This window comes from Muscardinus avellanarius (genome assembly GCF_963383645.1).
Source record: "Muscardinus avellanarius genome assembly, chromosome: 4".
Lineage (NCBI taxonomy): Eukaryota > Metazoa > Chordata > Mammalia > Rodentia > Gliridae > Muscardinus > Muscardinus avellanarius.
Window position 1 is genome coordinate 94073830 of NC_137789.1, and position 27023 is coordinate 94100852.

The window sequence follows — 27023 nt, forward strand, 5'->3', positions numbered from 1 at the left end:
TTTCCCATTTGCTAGGTGGTGGCTGACACAGAAGGAGAGGCACATGTGGGAATCTAAGGGGCAGGATGCTCAGCACATACCAGGTTGTTCAGATGGGAGGAAGGAATTATAATTCCTAAGACACATTAAGTGCCAAAAAAATATTTCCCAGCTCTAAGTATTATCAATTGAAACAGCATAGGAACCCAAGCTGTTCTTACTCCTGGCTGTAGCCAGGAGCTTTGCAGATGACAAAAACCCACAAAGGAAATACGTGTAGCCTTCGGGCCAATCTTCACAAGGGTAGGGTGACAGCTCAGCTCCCTCTCCTCCCCTGGCAGGGCTCCTACCTCCTCAGGGAGAGGGCACACTGGTGCTGCAGCTGGATGGCCGTGTCCCTCTGCTGGGTCAGCATCTCTGTCTGCTTCAGCAGCCTCTGGTTCTCCTCTGCCAGCTGCTCCAGGCGGCTCAGGTCAGCGTTGTGGATGGCGACCTTCTCGCTGTACCGCTTCCGCAGGGCATCATAGTCCTTCTTGACCACCTCCAGCTTGTCCATGGCCGTGTCGTACAGCTTGTTCAGGATCTCTGCTGACCCGTTGTGCTTCAACACCTGGGCCAGAGGGATTCTTGCTCATTGAGGGGTGGGGACAGGGTGGAGAGGACAGACTTCCCTCTCATTTCTGTGGCTGGGAGCAGGCCTGATGACAAAGGTGGGGAGAAGGCACCCTAGGGCCCTCAGCAGTCTTACGGCTGATCTTACAAGCCTCGAGCCTGCAGCCACACTGGGCTGGCTCATTCAGACCCACTCATTGTCACATATCAAGAGCTGTGCAGAGGAAAGTTAATGTGACAGGTGTGAGATTCCCATCCTTTGAGAAGCCGACTGCAAGGCTGTATCCTGACTGCTGTCTAGGAACCTGAACAAGAAACAGTCCTCAATACCCAGTGTCTTCCCCTAATGAGAAGTGTGGTGCACAGCACCCTGACCATCCAAGCAAAGTAGCCCATACTAAACACTCACTTTCCTCTGGGAACCTGGAATTCTGGTACACGTGAGGCAGAGGGTGCCTATGTGACCAGCCACCCATAAAAAAGTTCCCAAAGGCAACACTTGGTGTCTGTGGTCACAATTCCATGCTCAAAGAATGACCGGTATCGGGTGTGACTCCCCTGGGAAAGGAGTCTGGAGAGCCTGCCCTGCTCCTTCTGGACCTAGCCACAACTCCTCTTCCCCTTTGCTGATTTTCTTTGTGTTCTATGGTTATCAATTGTCCCCACTGAGTATGATGAGACAAAGTCTTGTGAGTCCTCTTAGCAAATCACAGAACCAAAGGTAGTACTGGGGACACCCCAAAACAAGTACCTCAAATGTCTAGAGCTGTCCTGCATGCCAGGAGAGCAAATGCAGAGGCCTAAGGCAGAATCTCCAGATGTGTGCAAAGCACAGTGAGAAGGGCAGGACAGAAGAGCTGTGGCCCGGGTCAGAAGAGAGTGGGTTCCATTAAGGACTGGAGAAGGGAGCACAGCATCAAGGCCCAGGGAAGACTGCATGCTAAGAGATAGAAACCATGGGAGGACTTTACACAAGGAAGCATTCTATTCTGAATAAGAGGGTTTGCTAAAGTTCACTTGAAGTACAGTTCAAGATGAGAAAACAAAATACAAAAACATGAATTAAGAAGCTGTGGGGCTGCTGACTTCTGCTGAGCACCCCGGGGGACCTGAGCCCTTGGTGAGTCCCTGCCTCTGTGGGTTTCAGTTTCCTATTTCTCAAATGACAGGACAGAACCGGAAAGGCTTGCTTAGTGCTGCAGCTCAGCAGCACCTGGCTCCCTGTGCGTGGGCCGAGTATCACAAGATCTTTGCAGCCCGGACAGCCAGAACCCAAGAGTATGGAATATTCCCTCTGGAGGCAGAGTCGGTCCTCATGAGTACAAGTAACACAAAAAAGCAAAACAAAAAAGGGCCTGATTTAAACACCTGAGTTGCAGAGACAAGGAAAGTGAGCTCATTCCCCCCAGACCTGGGACTGGGTCCCAGGATTGCAGATGGCAGACAGGAAGTCCATCTCAGGAATCAGCTCATTCTTTGGCCTCTTTTCCTTATGTATGAGTTAAGCAGAATTCTTCCTTTCAAAGGATGTCTTTGGAGGACATCAAAATACAAAACTTATTTTAAAAAGCAGTGGTTAAGACTTTTTGTTGCAAGTTAAGACACATCACTGCGCCAGAAGTGGAATGCACACTGAGACACAGTTTGAACACCAGTGGCTGAGCCCCACGCTGTCACCTAAAGTCATTTTTCAAAAAAGAAAAAAAAAGAGAATCATCTTCTAAACATATAAGAGCAGAGCAAACAACGTAACAAAATGGCATGGACCCACTGCTTAGCTCCAGTTTTAATATCTTATCATGGCTCAAATTGTTTTCAAAGAAATGAAACATTACAAGGATTGCTAAAGCCCAGTACACCCTCTTGCCTGGTTCCCATGTGTCCCTTCTGAAATTACTTGCTCCCCTGTGCCTGTTGTTGGCCATCTCCTGTACAACCCTGCACTACCATATGAGCAGAGATATCTCTGATAGTTTCACACTCCAGGTGGCACATTTTTTTAACACTGCTTTGTGTGTGTGTGTGGTACTAGGGATTGATCCCAGGGGCGTTCTATCTCCAAGGTAGTACCCTCAACCCTAGTTGTTTTATTATTATTTATCTTGAAACAAGGTCTCATTAAGTTACAGAGGGCCTCACTAAGTAGGTCTGGCTGGCTGAAAACCTGTGACCCTCCTGTCTAAGTCTCTGAAGTATCGGGATTACAAGCGTGTGCCACCACAGAAGTTTTATGTACTAACATTGTGCAACGGACCTCCAGAACTTTATCCATCTTAGGAAACTGAAACTTAGTAGCCCTTAAACAATATCACATATCTCCTTCCCCAGCCCCTGGCAACCACCATTCCATTTTCTGTCTCTATGAATCCAACTGCTGTGGCTACTTCACAGAGGTGGTATCAAACAATGGCTTTTTTGTGGCTGGCTGATTTCACTTGGCTTGATATTTCAAGGTTCATCCATGTGGTAGCATGGGTTGAATTCCCTTCCTTTTTCAGGCTGAATAATAATTCAGTGTATAACCAGATATACCCTATTTGTTTATCCATGTATCCCTCAGTAGACACTTGGGTTATCTTGCCACCTCTTCTTGGCTATTGTCAAATGGTGAGTTTTAAGTACTGCCAATCTCATGAACAAAATGTGGTATCTCATTTTTTTTAACTTACATTCCGACTGCTAGACAGACTGAGCAACTCTCATTTTCTGTTCCATGAATTGCCTATTCCTATCCTTTGAATTCCCCCCTCCTCCTCCTCCTTCTTCTTCCTCCTCTCTCTCCCTCTCGCTCTCTCTCCCCAGCCCTCTCTGCACTAGAGATAGAACCCAAGGCAATATAACTCTGAGCTACACCCCCAGCCTGATTTTTTATTCTTTAATTTAAAACAGGGTCTTACTAAGTTGTGGAGGGCTTCACCAAGTAGCTGAGGCCGGCTGGAAACCAGTGATCTTCCTGTCTCTGACTCCCAAGTACTGGGATTACAAGTGCGTGCCCCACCATGCCCAGCTTTTTCCTCTCTTTCCCTGTCTCCATTTCCTTCTAGTTCTAGCAGCTATTTTTAAACTCCAGGCTCTGACCCTTTCCTAGGTATATCCAAAACAATTATCTTTTCCCAATGTGTGTCTTTTTAATTTGCTTGCTTATAAGACAGGCGTGGTGGCACACACCTTCAATCCCTGTACTAGGGAGGCTGAGACAGGAGGATTGCAGGTTCAAGGAAAGCTCCAGCAAGTAATGAGACTCTTATCAATCTAGTGAAACCTTGTTTCCAAATACAAAATAAAATCAAGCTGGGGGTACAGCTCAATGGTAGAATGCCTTTGGGTTCAATCCCCAGTGCCACAAAAAAAAAAAAAAAAAGCTTGTTTATGATATAAGACTATAATGTACCAATAGAAGTATTAAAAATTTTTTTGTGTGTGGTACTGGGGTTCCTGGAAACCCTTCTCCCTCTGGGCTATACTCCCAGGCCTATTTTATATTTTTTTATTTGGAAATATGGTCTCTTAAGCCAGCAAGGCTGTCTTCAAACCTGCATGATCCTCCTGTCTCTGCCTCCCAAGCACGGGGATTACAAGCGTGCCCCACCATGCCTGGCTGAAAGTATTAAAATTTTTAAAAATTGCTTGCAGTGTCTTTTATTATGCTAAAGTTTCACGCTTTAATTTCCCCAAATCTGCCTTTGTGGTTAGTGCTTTGGTTGTTTAAGATATTACTCTCTGTCCTACCTTGAGGTCACAGAGGTATTTTCCTATTGTTATTTCTAAAGAGTATTCAAGTTTTATCTTTTCTATTTAAACTATAACTATGTGGAAATATAACATTTATTCTTTTTTTATAAATCAATCGACCAGTGAAAACAAGGCCTAAGAATACAGAACAGGTGAATCTGTCCAGGTAAAAAGAGTAAAATCTGGAGGATAGCAGGATATTGCTGACAACGCCATCACTTAGAGGTGAGAGGGCGTCTGGCTCAGAGGAAGGGATTGACCTAAACCACCCAGGGCAACAGAGACATCTGGTGAACCACCCACGTCTTCCACTCATGTCTGGAAAAGGTCCAGGCTTTACACTTGGTTGCCCTGATAGTGAATAATACCTCAATACTGCAATTAAGACAGGCATGGTGGCACACACCTGTAATCTCAGTACTTAGGAGGCTGAGACAGGAGAATTTCAGGTTCAAGGAAAGCCTTAGCAACTTAGTGAGACCCTGTTTCAAAACAAAATATAAAAAGGGCTGTGGTTGTAGCTCAGAGGTAGAATGCACCTGTATGCAATTCCAACTACAAAAATAAAATAAAATGCAATAAAAATGCACTCCGAATGTTTTACTAAATACTCCTAAGCCAGGTGAGTACCCCAACAGCTACAAAGTTTTACTGCAGAACAAAAAACTGCTGCCACTGCCTGAGGTTCCCACAAGGTGGCAGCTACAGAACAGCCAAAGCCGCCCTGCAGCCGTCTGTCCTCCAAGCTTCACTAAAAACTCATTCTTAAGGTGGTCTTGAAATAAAGCAGAGGCCACTTCACAAGTTCACAGTAGAATCCAGAGTCTGTTCCACAGCTTGACCTTTCTTTATTGGGAAATAGTTCCTCAAATGCCCTAACCTTGAGGAGCTTAGACAGGCCTGTGCAGAAATCCAGGGATAATTCAGGTCTGAGTTCATCAGGCTGCCAGGTATGCCACAAATTCCTGGTGAGGCGGTGCTGGTCTAGAAATCCCAGAGCAGATTCACAGACCCCATCTGATTCTCAACCCAGCTTTCATAACATGGTAGGACCCTAGGGTCAGAGGAGATCGGAGAGAGAGATCAGGCCCTGTCCTGTTCCACCATGATTCCATCTGCAGCTCAGCCTCCTCCAGAGCTGCAAACTCTGCATGAGGAGGTCTTGCTTATCATGAGTCCAACAACACCGCTCTGCAACTCCTGACCTCTGGTTCTCATGCCACAGAGAGTCATCCTTTCCCACAGGACAGTATCCAGACATTCAAAGAGGCTCACAGCCCCCAAACATTTCTCAACTTTTCTCATGAACAAGGCTCAGAATCATGTCTGTGCTGTCCCCACAGCCTCAGAAGAAATATGAGGGAATCGTGGCCACAGTTAACTCCAAAGAAGTGAAAAACAATCCTATCAATGCACCCAAAATTCTTTCTTTTCCTTATCAGAAGATTCTGTTCTTGGTAGAGAGTCCCACATGCACACACTGATGCAGAGCATACATGACTGCAGTCAAATGTTTACCTCCCCAATGAAGGAAAAAGGAGAGGAGAACATCTGGAATACCTGGAAAAGCAAGTCAAGTTTATGAATTACAAAAACAGTATATTTTAAAGGCAGGGAAAGAGAAACTCTTGGGGAGGGGGGAGATCAAGGTCATTCTATCTCTGAACTACACCCCCAACCCTATTGTTTATTTTGAAGCAGAGTCTCATTGAGTTGCAAAGGGCCTCACTAAGTAGCTGAGGCTGCCTGCAAACCATGATCCTCCAGTCTCATCCTCCCAAATGCTGGGATTACAAGTGTGTGTCACCACACCCTGCTTAGAAATGAGACTCTTAGGACCTGAAGTTTCCCAAATAAATTGGCAGGACCTATGGGGGAAAAAAAATATGTTGCCTTAAACCTAGTGATTTTACCCTCTAAGAATCATACTCAAAGACAAACAAATATACAAGCGGGGCATGGTGGCACTCGCTTGTAATCCCAAAATTCAGTAGGTGGAAACTGGAGGGTCGCAGTTCAAGGACAGTCTCAGTTACTTAGTGAGGAATTAACAACTCAGTGAGACCCTATTTCAAAAGTAAAAAAAAAAAAAAAAAAAAAGAGCCAGGCATGGTGGCATAGGCTTGTAATCCCAGTGCTTGGGAGGCTGAGACAGGAGGATCACACAGGTTCGAAGCCAGCCTCAGTTAATTAGTGAGGCTCTCAGCAATTTAGTGAGACCCTGTTTCCAAATAAAGTATAAAATAGGTTTGGGAGTATAGCCTGAAGGTAGAAAAGCACCTGGGTTCCACCCCCAGTACCACCAAAAAAAAAAAAAAAAAGTAAAAAAGACTGCCAGATTACAAGCGTGCACCAGCCATGGTAGTGCACGCTTGTAATCCCAACATTTGGGAGGCTAAGACAAGAGGATCACAATTTGTGGACTGCCTCAGCTACTTAGTGAGGCCCTCTGCAACTCAGTGAGTCCCTGTTTCAAAATAAAGAATAAAAAATGGGCTGAGGGTGTAGCTCAGAGGTAGAATGCCCCTGGGTTTCATCCCCAGTACCGCAAAAAAAACAAAAACAAAAACAAAATGTACAGAGCCTGGCGTGGTGACACACTGAGTGGCAGGCTGAGACAGGAGGATTCAGGCTTGCAGTCAGCCATAGCCACTTAATGAGGCCCTCTGCAATTTAGTGAGACCCTGTTTCAAAAAATAATGAATAAAAAATTGAGCTGGGGCTATAGCTCAGAGGTAGAATACACCTGGGTTCTACCTAGCACCACACAGACCAAAAAAAAGTACAGCCAAGCATACATGCCTCTCACCCCAGTACTTCAGAGGCTGAAACAGGAAGGTCACAACCTCAAGGACAACCTCAGCAACAAAGTGAGACTCATCAACTTAGTGAGAACCTGCTTCAAAAAATAAAACATAATAAAAATAAATGTACAAAAGGCCATAAAGCCATAGGTGTTGTCGCCTGTAATCAATCCCAGCCACTTGGGAGGCGAAGGCAGTAGGACTACAAATTCCAGGCCAGGCTGTGCAACTTAGTGAGACTCTGTCTCAAAAGAGAATACAGCCAGTCGTGGTGGTCACACTTGTAATCCCAGCACTTGGGAGGCTGAGACAGGAGGATCGCACAGGTTCAAAGCCAGCCTCAGCTACTTAGTGAGGCTCTCAGCAACTTAGTGAGACCCTGTTTCCAAATAAAGTATAAAATAGGTCTGGGAGTATAGCCCAGAGGGAGAAAAGGCCCCTGGGTTCTACCCCTAGTACCACAAAAAATAAATAAATAAATAAAATAAAACAATAAAAATAAAATAAAATGCAAATAAAATAATAAATATAAAATAAAATGCAAAGGGTAGAGGGATACCTCAGTGGTAGAGTGTTTTGTCTACCATGTGTGAGTCTCTAGGCTTAACTCCCAGCAAAACACACACACACACACACACACACACACACACACACACACACACACACGCACATATGTATGCTTTAAAAAACTATAAGTAGGCCGGGCGTGGTGGCGCACGCTTGTAATCCCCGCGCTTGGGAGGCGGAGACAGGAGGATCGCGCAGGTTCGAAGCCAGCCGCGCTGGCGTAAGAGACCCTGTTTCAAAAATATAAAATAGGTCTGGGAGTGTAGCCCAGAGGTAGAAGGGCTTCCAGGAACCCCAGTACCACCAAAAAAAAAGAAAAAAAAACTATAAGTAAAAAGTGTTGCTCAATATACTCAAAATGCTCAATACACACAGAACTAGATTCATATACTGCTAATAATGAAACTATAAAATTCCTTGTTAGACATTCAAACTAGAAGAAAATATAAAGGAGACCTGTGTGATACATTGTAGGGTAAAAATATATATTATATGCTTTTTAAGGACAAATTTCAGAAAAATGGAAAAAAAATTTATGTTGTTTTAAGCATGACAAAAAATGCCCTTAAGGACAGATCCTTCCTGGGATTGGTAGTACATGCCTGTAATTCCAGGCATAGAAGGCTGAGACAGGAGGATTGCAGGCTCAAGGATAGCCTTGGCAACTTAGTGAGACTCTCAACAACCTAGCATGACCCTGCTTCCAAAAAAAAAAAAATATATATATATATATATATATAAAGGGCCAGGGGTATAGCTCAGAGTTTGAATACCCCTGGGTTCAATTCCTAGTAACACACAAACACACACACAGACACATACACACACACATAGATGATATATTCCAAGTGGTTTATAGAGTGGGCAGTCATTTCTACAAAGTAAGACCTAGGCTGAGGTGGAATTATTTTATCTTTATTTCATTATTGTTTGTAGTTTTTTTTCCCTTTTTTAACCCAAAAAGGTACAATATTTTAATACAAATAAGATTTGATATCAAAACATCTTCTACTTTGCTTCTCCAACCAAGGCCCATCAATCTCTCCACCCAGGACTTCCTGGGCATTCCTAAGGCTACTCAGAATAAAACAAGATGGTTCATCCTGCCTAGTCAGACAGAGAGGTAACCAGGCCCAGGCTGCAGCTCTAGGTTCCTCCCCTCTTTCACACTAGTACACAGAACAAAGCACCTGTCTGCTGCTCTCAAGTGGGAGAGGGCCCTAGGCCCACGGCTGCCTCATTTCCTCTGAGATAAATCATGTAGAGGACTAGGGGGCCCCACAAATCCCTCAAGCAAACATACAAGTCAAACAGCACCATTTACCCTGCAAGGGCCTCTTCAAGTTTACAAGGCGTGGGAGGGACCGGGCAACAAAACAGGCCTTGTCCAGTGAGGCCAACCTTTGCCCTCTGGCCCAGTGGGGAGCAGGCCTGTGGCCACCCCTTGTCCTCTGCTTCCTCTGGCCTACCCACTAACTGGCAATTTCATACCCAGGCACCTACCTGAGGCCTGGTGAAGCTAAGGGCTGGCGGGAGGAGAGGGGGCCTTCTCAGACTCCTAACTCTCCCAGGCCTCCTTTCTGGTTGGCGTCTAGAGACAGCCCTGGCTAAAGAACATTAGTCTTGCTGAACCGAAAGGGGGAAGATAGAGAGCAGGACCAGTCCAGATTCCTACCCACACACCTCCTGCACCAAGAACCACAGCTACAGGAAAAGAAAGGAGAGCAGGGCATAGGCACAGTGGTGCACACCTGTAATCCTAGTACTTAGGAGGCTGAGACAGGAGGATCACAGTTTTGAGATCAGCTTCAACAACTTGGTGAGATTCTCAACAACAGAGCAAGACCCTATTTCAGCATTAAAGGGCAGCCGGGCATGGTGGCGCATGCTTGTAATCTCAGTACTTGGGAGGCTGAGACAGGAGAATTTGAGGTTTGAAGCCAGCCTTGGCAACTTAGTGAGACCCTGTTTCCAAATAAGAAATAAAAATGTGCTGGGGATATAACTTGAATGTAGAATGCATTTGGGTTCAATCCCCAGTACCACACGCATACATACACAACCACACACACACACACACACACACACACACACACACAACCATACACACACACACACACACACACACACAGTAAAATAAAGGCGGGTATGGTAGCTCATGCTTGTAATCCCAGCATTTGGGATGCTGAGACAGGAAGATCACAGTTTATGGACAGCCTCAGCTACTTAGTAAGGCTTTCTGCAATTCAGTGAGACCCTGTTTCAAAATAAAGAATAAAGCCGGGCATGGTGGTGCATGCTTGTAATCTCAGCATTCAGAAGGCAGAGAGACAGGAGAATCACGGTTCGCGGATGTAGATCCCTAAAGAAACCACAAGCCTGGTGGAGCCATGACAGGCTCCACAGTTGCAGAAAACATGCTAGGCCTAAGTTTCAGTTTCCCAGAACTGGTCAGTGTCGAAACCTGAGGCTGGGGTAAAAAATTCCTAACTACCCCAGGTGCCATAAACCAATCAAGAGTCACTAAGCATCCCTCTGTTATTCAATATAACCACTGTGGCAAATTCCTTTAGGATAAGATAGTTCCTTTGAAAACCACAACCCCTATAACCAAACTGTATAAAACTGACTTTTGGACACGGGCTCAGGGTCTTTATCAAGACTCCACTGCATTCGATGAGATTTGGACCCTAGCTCGAGCTAGTTTCCCAATAAACCCCTTCCTGTTTTTGCATTATTGTGTGTGGTGGTGGTCTCTGTCACCCTGGGGTCCCGGATTTTGAGTATAACATCTAGGGGCTCGGCCAGGATAACTTGGGGTACAGAGAACCCCCCTCACCAATAGAAGGGGAACAGAAACCTCCCGGGAGTGCAGGAAAGAGCCGGCTTTAGTCAGGATAACTCCCATTTTGCAAGGGACCTGACGACAACGAAATCGGGTCAGGATAGCTCCCTTTGCATATGGGACCTGGCGACAGGGGGATCGGGTAATACTGATCTCATCAGGGCCTAAGACCTCTCCTGGCAGACGCACTGGGAATTGGAGGCAGCCAGGGAGGGTGAGGAGGAAATCCTACACCATCAGAAACAGGTACTTGTGTTTTGGTCGACCAGTGTCTATCCTTTTATTTGTGTTCAGTAATTCATGTGTTTGTTTTTTACCCCATTTCTGCATCCATATTTGTTACTAACCTTGATTTTCTCCATAGGATTAGGTTCAGTTACCCCACCAGATTGGACGCGAACCGAAAGCATTTTGTTATCTGTCTGCTGTATTGCTATTTGCTTACTACTTATGGCCATTTCTTGCATAAAATTCTGAAATAAGGGTAGGACAGCAGCTTTTCCCGAACACTGGTGAAAGAATGATGTGTTCTACTCTTTGGATGTGCGAATGTCTGCCTTGATTTTGTTTAGCTGGTTTTTATGTCTTTGCATGTTAGTGACTGGTTTCTTTTGGTACTTGCAGCTTTTGCTTTTTTCAAAATATGACAGTGATGGCAAACTGCTGGTAGACAGGAAAGATTGCAGGAAGTTCATTTGACTCTTAGTGTGTTAAAGTTAGGAGCGGTTCGATCAACTTCTGGAGAGGATACACACCCCCCACCCCTGGGTCAGAAAGGGAAAAGGACAGTTCATCTAGGTAGATGCACATAAGGGGTTGGTCACCTCAGCACTCTGAACTGGCTCTCCTCCCCTATCCCAGGAGAGGGTTTGCCTGGGACACAGTGGAGGCATACAGCCCTGGCGTAAAACTCAGGGAAGTCTCCTCAGAAATCAGAATTCACTATGACCTGAAACACTAGGCCCCGCCCCAGACCTCAGATTAGGTATACAGACTTCAGGAGGCCCTCTCTGCTAAGCTTGCTCAGGTGGTGATCCACCCACCCGTAACCAAGGCCTGGGGGAGCAATCCTATGGCAGAAGTGAGGTTGGGGGCTTATACCGACTCTCCGCATTCCAATCCCAACTTGAGGTCCATCCTACTTTCACCATGGGAAAAACTTAGTCGTCTCTCCAGTTTTGTCAGACCATCCTACGTGTTTTTTTCTGATTTCAAAAGGAGCCAAGAGCTATGAAGCCTCAGTTGAGTCAGTCCACTCTGGCATTTTTGTGAAATAGCTTCTTTTTAGATACAGAAGGCACTACAGACAGGTGGTTCCTCGGTTGTCATGAAGGGTGTATGGACAGGTGTTCGTGTTTTAACACGTGGTGTTCAGTTGGACTAACAGCTTCTGGCTGACCAAGGCCAATGTTGGTTAGAGCTCTAGCCTGATGGCTTGGAGACAAAGATTATATTGTTTGGCCTACGTATGAAAACTTATTCTTGTTATTGGCTCAATCCCCAGCAGCCTTCTGTTTTTAAAGGAAAATTTTTGTTTTGTGTTTCTTAAATAAGAAAAAAAGACAAAAGTAAGAGAACACCTTAGTTCATGTGGCTTAAATTGTTAAAGGCTTAATTTGGTCGGAAATTTCAAAATTGTACTGTTACTCTGAGAATTTGTTTTGTTAAAATGATGGTTTAAGCTACTGGCTAGTATATATAAACAAAGGGTGTCAGCATATATTAGCAATAGAAACTTAAAATAATGGGACAAAGTCAGCCAACACCTCTGTCTATGATGACAGATCATTTTTCAGATTTCAAAAAGCATGGTCAAGATCTGTCACTGGAGGTTAAAAAGGGAAGACTAATAACTCTTTGTTCTACAGAATGGCCCACCTTTGATGCGGGATGGCCTCAAGAAGGCACTTTTGACGTAAGACTCCTATCAGTAGTGCGGGGAGAAATCATGATGCCCAGACCAAGGGGCTATCCAGATCAGATTCCATATCTCATAATCTGGCAGAACTTAGTAACTAACCCCCCTCTATGGCTAAAACCTTTTGTCCAGTCTCCCTTACCCATTCTAGCCACAGCAACAATGCCGGGAGAAAAGAAAAAGATGAAACCTCACAATCAAACGAGTCGGCCGGTATTAACTGATTCTCACTCATACCCAAATCCCATCGACATCGAGCTAGATCCCCCTCCTTCTAGTTCCCCTCCATATGTTCCTCAGCCCTCCCCTTCCTCTGAACTTGCTCACCAGGTGGAAGAGGGATCCGGGTAGGAGGCTTCAGGTCCCAGACCCACTGCCCCGATAGTCTCAGCCATATCAGGGGGAGGGGACATGGGCCTGCTTACAGCACTAAATCTCAGAAGGCTATGGAACATGAGGTATCTTCCTCTTGCCACACTTCTCCTGAGGTCCCCACATTCCCTTTGCAGGCTGTGGGGCCCCCACGGGAAGATGGGACCCGAGCCTTCCAATATTTGCCCTTCTCATCATCTGATCTCTACAACTGGAAAACCCAAAATGCTCCTTTTACTGAGAAACCCCAAGGACTGATAGCTCTTCTAGACTTGATTCTGTTTACTCATAATCCAACTTGGGATGATTGCCAACAGCTATTACAGGTTTTATTTATGACAGAGGAAAGAGAACAGATTCTCCTTGAGGTGTGGAAAAATGTGCCCAGGATAGATGGGAGACCCACTGCTCAACCGAAAGTGATAGATGCTGGATTCCCTAACTTGCCCTGATTGGGACCATGAGACTCTGGATCTATTGCCAGACTCTAATAGCCGGTCTCTGTGTGGTGGCTAGAAAGCCGACTAATTTGGCCAAGGTAAATTCAGTAAGGCAGGAATATTCTGAGAGTCCAGCAGCTTTCTTAGAACAAATTATGGAAGCTTTTAGGCAATTCACCCCCATGGATCCTGAAAAAGCTGAGACTAAGGCAGCAGTTATCTTAGCTTTTGTTAATCAGTCAGCACCAGATATTAGAAAGAAATTACAAAAGATAGACTAGGAGAGCAAATTATTCAAGACCTTCTGAGGGTGGCAGAAAGGGTATATAATACAAGGGAGACCCCGGAAGAGAGAGAAGAGAGGTTAAGACAAGAAGATAGGGAGTATACAGCAAAAGAAAATAGAAGGAATCAGAAGGAGTTAGCTAAGATTTTTTGCTGGAGCCAGAGAGGAAGTGGGAGGTCAACAGGCAGGCTCGGACAAGCAATATAAGCCACGCTGAGGAGTGCCACTCATAAAAGATCAATGTGCACTCTGCAAAGAAAAAGGACATTGGAGAAATGAATGTCCAAAGAAGAAGGAGAAAAAGGTAAAAAAGAATCCCCCCCCCCCCAAATCTTGCTGGCCGGAGAAGATAGTAAATAAGGGGGATGGGGCTCATAGCCCCTCCCAGAGTCTTGGGTAACAATTAAGATGGAGGGGAAACCTATGGACTTTCTTGTAGACACAGAAGCTCAACACTCGCTGTTGAACTGAAAGGAAGGTCCAATGTCAGCCAAAGTAGCTGGGTGCAAGGGGCCACCAGAAACAAGCAATATCACTGAACTAAGTGCCAACAGGTGGATCTTGGCTCAAAGTGTGTAACTCATTCCTTCCTGGTAATACCAGACTACCCTGCCCCTCTGCTGGGTTACAACCTGTTAACAAAAATTAAAGCCCAGATACATTTCAAAGAAAGAGAAAGAGAGGTGACAGATGGGGACAGGTGCCCCATCCAGGTGTTAACTGTGGCCCTGCAGGATGAGTACCAGTTATACCAAAGTCAGTAAGATCCACTGGTAATTACCCCAGAAATGGGCCCTTGGTTGAAGGAGTTCCCTCAAGCTTGGGTAAGAAACAGCGGGGGGTAGGGCTGGCTGAGCATGGGCCGCCCATAATTATAAAACTCAAGCCAGGAGCCATCCTGGTCCGAGTCAAACAGTACCCCATGCCTAGCCAAGCAAGAAAAGGGATAGCCTCCATATACAGAGATTGCTCCAGGAAAGGATTCTCTGGAAAAACCGGTCTCCTTGGAATATGCTACTATTGCCTGTCAAAAAGCCAGGAGGCAAGGACAACTGGCCGGTACAAGACCTATGAGAGGTGAACAAGAGGGTTGAGGACATACATTCTATAGTCCCCAACCTCTATACTCTTTTGAGCAATTTGGTCCCTGGGCATGTCTGGTATACGACCTTGGACCTCAAGGATGCCTTCTTTAGCCTGGCACTACCCCCTCAGAGTCAGGATATCTTCACTTTCTAATGATGGGATGAAGACGAACAAGTCTTAGAACAATTGACCTGGACCAGGTTGCCACAAGGATTAAGACCTCCCCTACCCTATTCAACGAGGCCTTGAGCGAAGACCTCCGTGATTACCGGACCTCCCACCTGGGAGTTACTTTATTACAATATGTAGATGACTTATTGCTAGCAGCCCCTACTCAAAATGAGTGCTGACAGGGAACTAGAGATTTGCTAAAAACTCTGAAACTTTGGGGTATAGTGCCAGTGCTAAGAAGGCACAAATAGTCAAACCAGAAGTCACCTACTTGGGGTACAAATTAAAAGATGGCCTAAGGTAGCTAACGAAGGCCATGAAAGAGACTTTTAAAGATCCCAGAACCAACTAACCCTAAACAGGGTGGAGAATTCCTGGGAACTGTGGTGTATTGCCAATTATGGAGACCAAATTTTGCAGAAAAAGCTGCGCCTTTATATGAAGGCAGTAAAGAAACAAAAAACTGGACTGGACTCTTGAAATGCCGAAGGCCTTTCGAGCACTGCAATTGGCCATGCTAGAAGCCCCCGCTCTGGCGCTGCTCAACCCCACTAAAACTTTCTACTTATTTGTCGATTAAAGAAAAGGAATGGCCAAAGGGGTGCTGACTCAATATTGGGGTGCCTCGAAAAGGCCAGTAGCACACCTCTCGAAATGGCTAGATCCCGTAGCAGCAGGACAGCCAACTTGCCTGAGGATCATAGCTGCCACTCACTTGATGGTCAAAGATGCTGACAAACTAACCTATGGGCAAGATGTGAAGGTCATCACTCCCCATGCCATTGAAGGTGTGCTAAAAGAGCCCCCCAGAAAATGGATCACCAATGCTAGAATAACACATTATCAGGGCTGCTTTTAGACACCCCTCAAGTACAGTTTCAGCCCCCTAGCTCCCTGAATCCGACTTGCCTCTTGCCTAACCTGGAGTTGGATGGCCCCCTCCATGACTGTTCTAAAATTTTGGCTGAAATCACGGCAGTCAGGCAAGACTTGCAAGATCAGCCACTGGCCAACAGCGACCTTGTGTGGTTCACCAAAGGAAGCAGCTTTGTGCAAGATGGACAGAGATATGCCGGTGCAGCAGTAGTTGATGATCAGGAACAGACTGTTTGGGCAGAGGCTCTACCCCCTGGGACCTCGGCACAAAAGGCTAAACTAGTAACATTGGCTGAGGCCTTGGAATGGGCAAAAGGGAAGAGGTTACCGTATACACAGACAGTCAGCATGCCTTTGCTACAATCCATATTCATGGGATGATATAGAGAGAGCGGGGTTTCAAAACAGCCGAAGGAAGAGAGAAATAAAAAAATATGCCTAAGATCATCAGACTGCTCGCGGCAGTCCTTAGTCCTTGTAAAGTGGCCGTGGTCCATACTCCTGGACATCAAGAGGGAAATTCCCTGGAGGCACGAGGAAATCAAGCGGCAGACAAAGCAGCCTGGGAGGTGGCAGCACCAGCTAAGGACTCACAACTCTTGGTAGCCAAACTGCCTTCACCAAGCATGGAGCCATTGCCCTCTTCCCCAACGTATACACAAGAGGACTTGGAGTGGATCCAGAGACATGCCCAGGGCTGAATGGATAGCAATGGATGGTTCCAAGACCAGAAAAATAAATAAATTGATACTACCTAAGCAGCTAGGAATAACCCTTTTGGAAAATATACATCGAACAACTCACCTCAGGGAACGAAAAATGAGACAGCTCCTAGAAGCAGCTAAGCTCCGGTTCTAGCACCAGAACCAGATGGCTGCAAACCTCATTGATCAGTGCCAAGCCTGTCAGGTCATGAGGCCAGGAAAAGTATCAGCGCAGCATACAGGTACTAGGGTATGGGGTTGGGGAGTACTGGGAAATGGACTTCACTGATGTTAGCCAGGAAAGTTCGGTTACAGGTACCTCTTCATCTTAATAGATACTTTTTTGGGGTGGGTAGAGGCTTTTCCTACCAAGAGAGAAACGGCTGGGGTGGTGGCTAAAAAGCTGTTAGAAGAAATAGTCCCCAGATACGGGATGCTGGGATATATTGCCTCAGATAATGGGCCAGCTTTTATCAGCAAAATTGTTCAGGATGAAGCTGCTACGCTGGGGGCGAATTGGAAATTACATTGTGAATATAACCTCCAAAGCTCAGGGCAGGTAGAAAGGATGAATAGAACCATAAAGGAAACTCTTTCCAAATTGGCAATAGAGACTGGCAGAGATTGGGTGACCCTCCTACCCTTCGCACTCTTTCAAGCTCGAAACACCCCAAATGTTTTAAACCTAAGCCAATTTGAAATAATGTATGGCTCCCTGCCTCCAATACTCCCTGGAATATGTGAGCTGACAGACACCTCCTCCAAAGACCTAATACAGGTCATGAGGGCGCTAAACATAATGTACAGAAAGAGATGTGGCCTCAGATAAGGGCTGTATACAAGACCACAGAAACATTAGGCTCCAGTCATGATTTTGACCCTGGACACTGGGTCTGGGTAAAAAGACATAACTGTAAGACGTTAGAGCCCCGTTGGAAATGGCCTTACATTGTTGTTCTTACGAACCCCACTATCCTAAACGTCGATGGGTCGGTCCTTGGATACATCACTCACACGTCCACTGAGCCAAAGAACAGGAAAAGCAAGAGGCAGAAGCTGACTGTAAGGTGACTACAGATCCACAGAATCTGCTAAAGCTGAAGCTGACTCAACTAAAATGAATCGACTGCTGGTGATAGTGATAGGACTACAAACCCTGGTCTACGGCAACCCCCACCAGCCCTACCAGATAACCCGGAGACTCCGAAATGGAGAGACCTTTGAGGAATTAACTCCTAAAACTGAAATTAGGGCACCTAACAGTTGGTGGCTGGATCTGGAGTTCTCTCTGGCTAAGCTCACAGCAACTACAATGGACCCGGGGTTCATCAGGAGAACAGATTTCTTTGTGTGCCCGGGCCACGAAAAAGGAAAAATCGGGAACTGTGGGGGAGGTCGCTATTATTCTTGTAAAAATTGGGAATGTGTAACATATCAAATGATGGGTGGTAGAAATGGAAAGTTAGTACAGAAGATTTAGTCACCATGACTTTCAAAGGGAGTTTGCCAGATCTAGATTGGTATGTTCTGGGGAGTGGTCCTACCTGTGACACTATAATAATCAAATTCACTAAAAAGGGGAAAAGGGACAGCCGGTGGATATCGGGTCTTAGATGGGGAGTACAAACCTGGAATACTTATTATCCCTCCAGACTTTTGGTAATTAGTCAGGAAATTCAACCCCTCGCAGAACAGGGAATAGGACCCAACCTAGTCCTGCAACCTCCAAAAGGGTATCCCTGCCCAACACAACAGTGACAAACCTACAGAGCCCACAGGACCCACTGTGAAATCTGATACAGTCAGCATATGGGGCCTTAAACTATTGTAATCCCAGTGCCACCCAAGCTTGCTGATTATGCTTTGATATAAAGCCTCCTTTTCATGAAGCTGTTGGATTTAATGTAACCTTTAATTACTCTCAGGAAGAAAATCCCCCAACATGCCGATTGGAGAGAAGAAGGGCAGGTTTGACTATGCAACAGGTAATAGGGGTAGGCAGGTGTATAAGCAAGGTTCCCCAGGCTAACAAGCGGCTTCTCCCAGAGTCAGGGGGGATGGTAGCTATGTTCAAAGACAGGTCTAACCCCTTGTCTAAATCTCCAGGTGTTCAATCAGACAGGAATACTGTGTCTTAGTCACAGTGTTGCCCTGTATTTTATATCATACAGAAGAAGACATGTTTACATAATGGAAAGAGGATACCCATCGGGTCCGAAGAGAACCTATTACTGCGTTCACTCTGGCCATTTTATTGGGGTTAGGGCTAGCTGGGGCTGGTACAGTGATCACATCAATAACTCTACATCATCAGGGCCTCAGTTCCCTTAGGGCAGCCATAGATGAAGATATAGAAAGAATTGAAAACTCGATTCCAACCTAGAAAAATCACTAACGTCCCTGTCAGAGGTGTCCTACAGAATAGAACAGTATTAGATTTGATGTTTCTTCAACAAGGGGGATTATGGGCAGCCTTGAAAGAAAAATGTTGTTTTTATGCAGATCATACTGGAGTGTTTAGAGAATCTATGGCCAAGGTGAGGGAAGGAGGGCTAGCCCAAAGAAAGAGAGAGGCCCAAGAAGGATGGTTTGAATCCTGGTTCAGTCGTTCCCTTGGCTGACTACCTTAATCTCCATGCTCCTAGGCCCCCTTTTAGTACTTTTACTATTCCTAACCTTCAGCCCCTGTATATTAAATAGACTAGTAGCTTTTATTGAGGATTGAATTAACACAGTTCAACTGATGGTACTAAAGCAACATTATCAGGCTCTGGAAGGCATTCTGGATGAGGAAGATTCCTACACAGAGTTACAAGACAAGGGGGGAATGTAGATCCCTAACAGAGCCACAACTCTGGCAGAACCATGACAGGCTCCACAACTGCAGAAAGCACACTAGGCCTAAGATTCAGTTTCCCAGAACTGGTCATTGTCAAAATCTGGGTCTGGGGTGGAAAATTCCTAACTACCCCAGGTGCCATAAACCAATCAAGAGTCACTAAGCACCCCTCTGTTACTCAAGATAACCACTGTGGTAAATTCCTTTAGAATAAGATAATTTCTTCGAAAACCACAGCCCCTGTAACCAAACTGTATAAAACTGACTTTTGGACACGGGCTCGGGTACCTTGTTAATACTCCACTGTGTTGGATGAGACTCGGACCCTGGCTCAAGCTAGTTTCCCAATAAACCCCTTCCTGTTTTTGCATTATGGTGTGTGGTGGTGGTCTCTGTCACCCTGAGGTCCCAGACTTGAGTATAACAGCAGACAGCCTCAGCTACTTAGTGAGGTCCTCTGCAATTGAGTGAGACCCTATTTCAAACATAAAAAGACTAAAAAATAGGGCTGGGGGTATAGCTCGGAGGTAGAATGCCCTTGGATTCCATCCCCAGTAGCACTAAATAAATAAATAAGAATAAATAAAGAATAAAAAATTGGACTGGAGGTATAGCTCAAAGGCAGAATGCCACTGGGGTGGGAGGAGAAGCAAGGTGGGAGGAAAAGGAGGAAGAGGAGGGGATGGAATGGGGATAGAGGTCCGGAGAAAGATCCTGCCACATCATTTGTGGAGTGGACAGGAAAGGGAGAAAGGAGGAAAGGGACAATTACACTCTAGATGTTTGTAAAAAAAAAAAAAAAAACATGTACATCCTCAGGAAGCCAGAGGATGGGAGCAAAGAAGCTTCCTGCCTTATGAGTGAATATTTTCCTTTTATGTAAAGGTAAAATCCAAAGTCTTATCTTTTGAATTATCACACAATTCTCTTTTTTAAACTGTGTGACTCAGGGGCTTGGGGTATTTGCATAAGGATATAAATCCAGAAGGTTGTGGAACCACTACTATCTATTCTAGAACATTCTGATCTCCCCAAATGTACCCATCAGTTTCCTCTCCCCATCTTCTTATCTCCAAGTACCACAGATCTACTACCTATATGAACTTCCCTGTTTTAGATATTTCATATACTTGAAATTAAAATATGTGGTACTTTGGGACCAATTTCTTTCAGCTGCTGTTATAGTTTGAATTTGAAATTCAAAGACCCATGTGTTTTTAAAGCTTGGTGCTTAGCCCATGGTGCCATAGAGAGGTCGTAGAACCATAAGAAGGGGGGCATGACCTTGAAGGTAACATTGGAGCTCTAGCCCCTCCTCCCTTTTCTTGGTTGACTGGCTGACATGGGATGATGAGCAACTTCCCCACCATGTGCTTCTACCATGATGTACTACTTTGATACAGCCACAGACCACACACTGAAACCTTCGAAACTGTGAACCAAACTAAACCTTTTCTCTTTATAAGTTGATTATCTCCAGTATTTGGTGAAGTACCAGAAAGCTGACTAACATATTTGCCATAATGTTTTCAAGGTTCTTCTATATTATCACATGTATTGTGTGTGTGTGTGTGTGTGTGTGTGTGTGTGTGTGTGTGTTTTAATGGGGGAGTGAACCCAGTAGCATTCTATTATCGAGTTTATACCTCAGTGTTAGTGTTTTGAGGGGTGGTTCGAATTAATTCACTGAAGATTCCTGGACACAGAAGTATCTTCCTAACCAGCCCAACGAGATCTGTGGCAGGTTGTTTGATATGTAGACATCCTGCCCTGTCTCTAACCCATCCAGATCCCCCTCTGGGGCAGGGTGGGCAGCTCTGTCTCGGCACAGACCCCCACACCTTTTGTTACACTCCAAAATGTGGTAAATTGCTTATTCAGAATCTGGAATGTCCTCTCATCCTCCAGGAAGTTTGCCTCACTTTAAAAATGTAAAAAGGCCCTAGGCTCTTGGGCTTCTTCATTACCCATGGCACCTGGAGATCTGCAGCCCTCTCCCGGAAGTTCCTGGCAAAGATATATTTTTAAATTAAAAATCTTTCCCAATACTGGTACATTAATACATTTTGAAACCTCTTCTCCATGCTGGTACACTCAGCTCTATTTTACTTTTTATTTTGAAAAGGTCTCACTAAGATGCACAGGGCCTCACTCATTTCCTGAGGATGGCAGCAAACCTGTGATCCTCTTGTCTCAGACACCCAGGTACTGGAATTACAAGTGTGTGTCACCACAGTCAGCTACATGTATCATTTTTATGCTGAATAATATCTCATTAGAGGGCTGGGAGTGGTAGGGCATGCCTAGGAAAGAAAATGCTGGGTTGTCTGGTAACTATTGTTTAACTTTTTGAGGAACTGCTACACCATCTACACAGTAGCTATACCATTTTATAGTCCTACCAGCCATAAATGAGAATTCCAATTTCCTCCATCCTTGATGAGGCAGATTTCAATCCAGGCTTGATAAGTCCAGAATAACAATAACAAAAGCAATTTATTGAGTGTTTAACACACAGGCACACTGTGCCAGATATTTCTGTGTGATTTCATTTCACCTCCATGATAATCCATGGGGCAGATTCTGTTGCACTGTCCATTACGGTTGTGGTGCCGGTGCTGGGCTGAGATAGAACTACAAGCATATTTGCAATTATGAATCTCTCGAAGAATAGAATCTAAACTAAGCCTCAAAGCAAAGGTTAAATGAGTCAAGTTCAAGAGGCTAGGGGAGGGCCTGTTCTCCCTGACCCTCTAGTGGTCAGTCACCACCCTCCCTAATGCACAACACAGGTGGGCCATGAGGTTGCCCTGTTGTCTGCAGGGATCCTGGCTGGACTCCTGCTGCAGGCTTGCATTCATTTCCCCCTTCAGGAGCATTGTTTTGTTTTGTTTTTTGAAATATTGCAAAGACTCAGATAAGGCCTACAGGTAAATACCACCCTCTGCCCCAGCCTCTAGGCCAGAGTATACATAATCAACTCCCCAGTCAGAGAGCTCATCTTCACACATCTCCAAGTTTATCTATGTCCTTTGCTAAGCCTGCCCTGATAACTCCACATAAAACCTCAATACCAGAGACAGAAAATAAACTATGGAAGCAGGTTTTCTAATACAAAACAGTTCATAATGGAAAATACTGAAAACAGCCTGTGGGTCAGTCAATAAGAGACTAGTTAAATCAATTCTAGTGCTTTTATGTAACTCAGTGCTCTGCAAAACAATGAAGTAGAATCTGTACTAACACAGAATGTTGAACATAATATATTAAGCAAAAAACAATGTTACCAACAAAAGGTACTATATGCTCCATTCTGTGAAATTATGAGATGTAAAAGGTTCTATGTGTATAGATAAAAATCTCCAACTTCTGCCTGGCAGTATACTCATGGTAGATATTTCTGCAGAAGGAGATTAAAAAATTCTACTTCTTATTTTTAAAATTCCAATATAGTTTGGTTCTTTTTGTTATTTGTTGTAGGACATGATAATTTTGCAAAATAAAAATAAACAGAAAGCCATGTTCATCCTCCTTCTAAATAATTTCATCTTAAAGGCAGCAGGTGAGACACAGCAAGACAGGAAGCTATACTGGGGGGAGGAGGGGACACCTGCAGCGGAGTGTCAGAGCCTGCAGGGGATGAGGAGGGTCCTGTGGAAGCCAGGACTGAGGGAGGGGAAGCATGGGGTGTGAGGACCACAAGGGCAAGGAGGATGGTGCAGGGAGGACTGCAGAGGAAATGGGAGATGTGTACACACAGGGTTGTGTAAGTAAACAGACAGGATGATAGAAACCAGGTTTCCCAATGTTGGGTTGTTTGTTTTGTTTTATTATGTGTGGTACTGGGGATGGAACCCAGGGGCATTCTATCTTTGAGTACCTCTGAGCTACACCTCCAGCCCCATTTTATCCTTTGATTTTGAAACAGGTTTCACTAAGTTGCAGGTGGCTTCACTAAGTTGCTGAGGCTGGCCATGAAATTGCAATTTTCCTGTCTCAGCTTCTCAAGTACTGGGATTATAAACATATGCCACCATGCCTGCTCAGTGTTTTTTTAAAAGGTAGAATAAACCTGAATTAGAAACTAGAAGTGTTGCTATAAACTCGTGGTTTTCATGTTCTATTTTGCAGTAATGGGGATTGAATTCAGGAACATTCTGCCTTTCAGCTATCCTCTAGCCTTTTTATTTTTTGAGAGAGTTTTGTTAATTTTCCAGGCTGGCCTCAGTCTTGTGGTCCTTCTGCCTCAGCCTCCAGGTAGCTAGCTACCTCCCAGGTAGCTGGGATTACAGGCATGTGCCTCTGTCCCCCCACCCCCCATATGCAGCTTGTTTTCAACATACTTACCTCAATACAGGAATACAGATAGAAATTCTGTGTATGCTCAGATATCTCCTACTTCTATCTGCTGTGAGGGTCTGGGAGCAGTGATACCTAACAGCTATGAGCACACTCAACACTCAGATCTAGCTTCTTAATACCATTCTCCTTTGAAAGGAAAGAGGACTCCTTTGAGAAATAAATAACTGGCACTAGGGACTAAGGCAGGTAAACTATAAAAAGAGCCTGAAATATTTTTTATGTCAGAGAGCAAGGAGTATTCAAAGAATTGGAAAGGGGAAGTCAAAAGAACAAAGAATCAAGCTTAAAGAAGCTACTACCCTGGTCATCTAGGATCATAACCCACTGAGTAAAACAAAAACCACGAGTCTATGGAGAGAGAGACACAGAGAGAGATAGAGACAAAGAGAGGCACGTGTACAAGGAAAAGTGGGGCAAAAGGAAAGATAAGTGGTTCTGTCCTGGAGAAGCCTATGGACACCATCTTAGTCAGGTGACCAAAGAGAACACCATAAGTGTTGGGCCCACATCAGCCAAGCACCAGTCAACAGAACACAACAAGTCCACAGCATCATTTCTTTGACATTCCCACCCAAGTTGCACAGGCTAAATCACCATTAGGATCAGACAAATCTAAATTGAGGAACATCCCACAAAATAACTGTCCTGTGACCTTCAAACACATCAAGCTCATACAAGAAAGCCCAGGAACTGCTCTCAACTGGAGGAGATGAAAGAGTCATGATAGCTGTAGGCAATGCTTTATTATGAGCAAAGCCCTTTTCCTATAAATGATACTCTTGAGACTGGCAAAGCTTGAGAGAATCTGATGTTCTGGTTGTGGTTGTACATCAACATTAACATTTGCACTTCTATTATAGAGGAGAAATCCATGTTTGTAAGAAACACACAAGTGTATTTGGAGGTGATGAGGCAGAAAGTTGGCAAATTACTCTTGAACGATATGAAGAAAGGGCTACTCTGCACCATACTTATATGTTTCTTGCAAGTTTGTAATAGTTTCATCATTAAAAATTTTTTAATTGGGAATGCCAGGAAGATGGCAACCAAGAAAAGCAGCGTTCATGAGTCCTGCTAACACCCGATCTCTATTGCCACAAAATCAGCGCTTTTCATAGCCAGAAAACACTAGCAACAGAGAAATTTAAAAAATGTAAACACAAGGGACAGAGAAAAATAAGACTAGAAGAACAACCAGAGACCAGAAACCAGCCCGCATTGCGGAGCCGCACCAGCGCCATCATGCCTCACAGCACCCAGCTCCAGAGAGGAAAGGTAAACAAGGAGCTGAAGTGAACAGCTGCAAATCATTTGGGTGTAATTCAGCAGTTCTTTCAGCACAAAGAATGTCTAAAACGCCCACCTGGCCAAGCTCATCACACCTTCCAGGGACTCAGAACGGAGCTCAAAACCAGAAAAGAAATACTCCAGCCTCACAGCCGAGGGCATGACAGCAACGCCATATTGCCAGCAGCAGCAGCGAGTTCACCACACCCGCAACGACTCCAGATCAGCATGCACATTAACTGTAAGTGAAATTGCAGCCAATATAGAAGAAATCCCAGCACTGCACCCCCAGGGACTTGGGCAGCTTTGATAATCTCCCTGGGTCTGAGATTTTGCAGTCCAACCCAGTGAAGGAGTAGTGGTGGCAAAGAAACCACACCATAGTCTCAGCTCCCCGTGGGAACACACCCAGCACGGCACCCCTCACGGTCTCGCGCAGCCTCACCTAAATCCCTGGGTCTGAGACTTTGCGATACAACCCAGTAAAGGAGTAGTGGTAAATGAGATTACCACAAACTCCAGATCCAGAGCACCATAAGTGAAGTTGTGGTGACCCAGGGAAGAACCCAGAGAAGGCACAAACTTCTGAAATCATGGGAAAGAGGAACAATAGAGCAATGAACGCCCACAACCCTATAATATCAGAACCTGATAACACAGAAATTCAGAGATCTCCAGAAGATCAAATTAGGAATATAACTGTAGAAATAATACAGGACTTTCTAAAAGAATTTAGAGAGAGTGTAAAAGAAATAGAGGATGCAATCATTGAAGTAAAGGCATCAATTCAAACTATAAACAATCAATTAGACCACATGGAGAATAGACTCTTGCTCCTAGAAGATGATCACTCCAAAAATGAATGCATAATTTATAACTTAGAAAAATAATCTGACAGCAGGAATCTGACATTGAAGAAATATGGGCCCATTTTAAGAGAGCTAACCTAAGAATAATCAGAATAGAGGAGGGAAAAGAAGGTGAAACCAAAGAGATCAATAATCTCTTCAAAGAAATAATAGCAGAAAAATTTCCAAACATAGAGCAAGAGGTTGAAACACAGGTCCAGGAAACGTATAGAACTCCCTTTAGAGAGGATCAGAGAAGAGGATCTCCACGCCACATAATTGTCAAAATGACCAATGTGGAAGCCAAGCAGAGAATCTTAAAGGCAACAAAAACAAAAGGCCAAGTGACATTCACAGGCAAACCAATTAGAATCACTCTAGACTTCCCAAACCAAGTCATGAAAACCAGAAGGGCTTGGAGTAACATATTCCAAACTCTGAAAGAAAACAACTTCCAGCCAAAAATTTCCTACCCAGCAAAACTTTGTATCAAATTAGATGGGGAAATAAGAAGCTTCCATGACAAACAGAAACTGAAGGAATTTATGTCTTCAAAACCAGCGCTATAGAAAATACTCAAGATTAACTACAAAGAAGAAATAGGTAACACACACCAGAACCAGAGAAACAAGATTTTCCATCCAGCAGACAACTAAGCAAAGAAGAATATACAGTATTTGAAACAGAAATAAAATTTTAACATGTTAGGAATTAAAAGTTATCTCTCAATAATCACACTGAATGTAAGTGGCCTCAATTCCCCAATAAAAAGAGATAAAATGGCAAGAAGGATTAAAAACCAGAATCCATCCATCTGCTGCTTACAAGAAACATACTTTACAAGTAAAGATAGTAAGAAACTCAAGGTAAAGAGCTGGAGCAAGGTAATTCATGTTAAGTAGCCATCCTAACAAATGTGAAGTAGTATTTCACTATAGTTTTTATTTTTATTTCCTTAATGATTAGTTATATTATGATACTGATGAGTGATATTCATGTGTTTATTGGTCATATAAAAATATTTGGAGATTCATTACCTATTTTAATCTTTTACCTGTTTCTAAATTGTATTGTTTGCTTTTATTGTTGCTAATTTTTAGGATTTATATTTGGAATATTAATATACCTTCAGATACAGCATTTGGAAATATTTTAACCCATTCTATCAGTAACTTTTAATTCTGTTTACATTGTCTTTGGCCGTACAATATTTTTCTATTTTGTATGAGAAAAAAATTTTAATTGTAGATGAAAAGAAAGCAATGAAGATAAGACCATGCTACACTCACAGATCA

At 44.3% G+C, this 27023-nt stretch overlaps 1 protein-coding gene across 1 annotated transcript in view; it reads right to left on the minus strand.

Annotated features, from left to right (window-relative positions):
* Positions 1-27023, minus strand: part of DLG5 (discs large MAGUK scaffold protein 5) — a gene marked incomplete at both ends in the record, with an annotated part of 127586 nt that overhangs the window by 39288 nt on the left and 61275 nt on the right. Inside the window, one exon of the mRNA XM_080694782.1 lies at positions 330-589. Within this exon, the coding sequence (XP_080550908.1) occupies positions 330-589 (260 nt within the window). The remainder of the gene's footprint in view (positions 1-329; positions 590-27023) is intronic.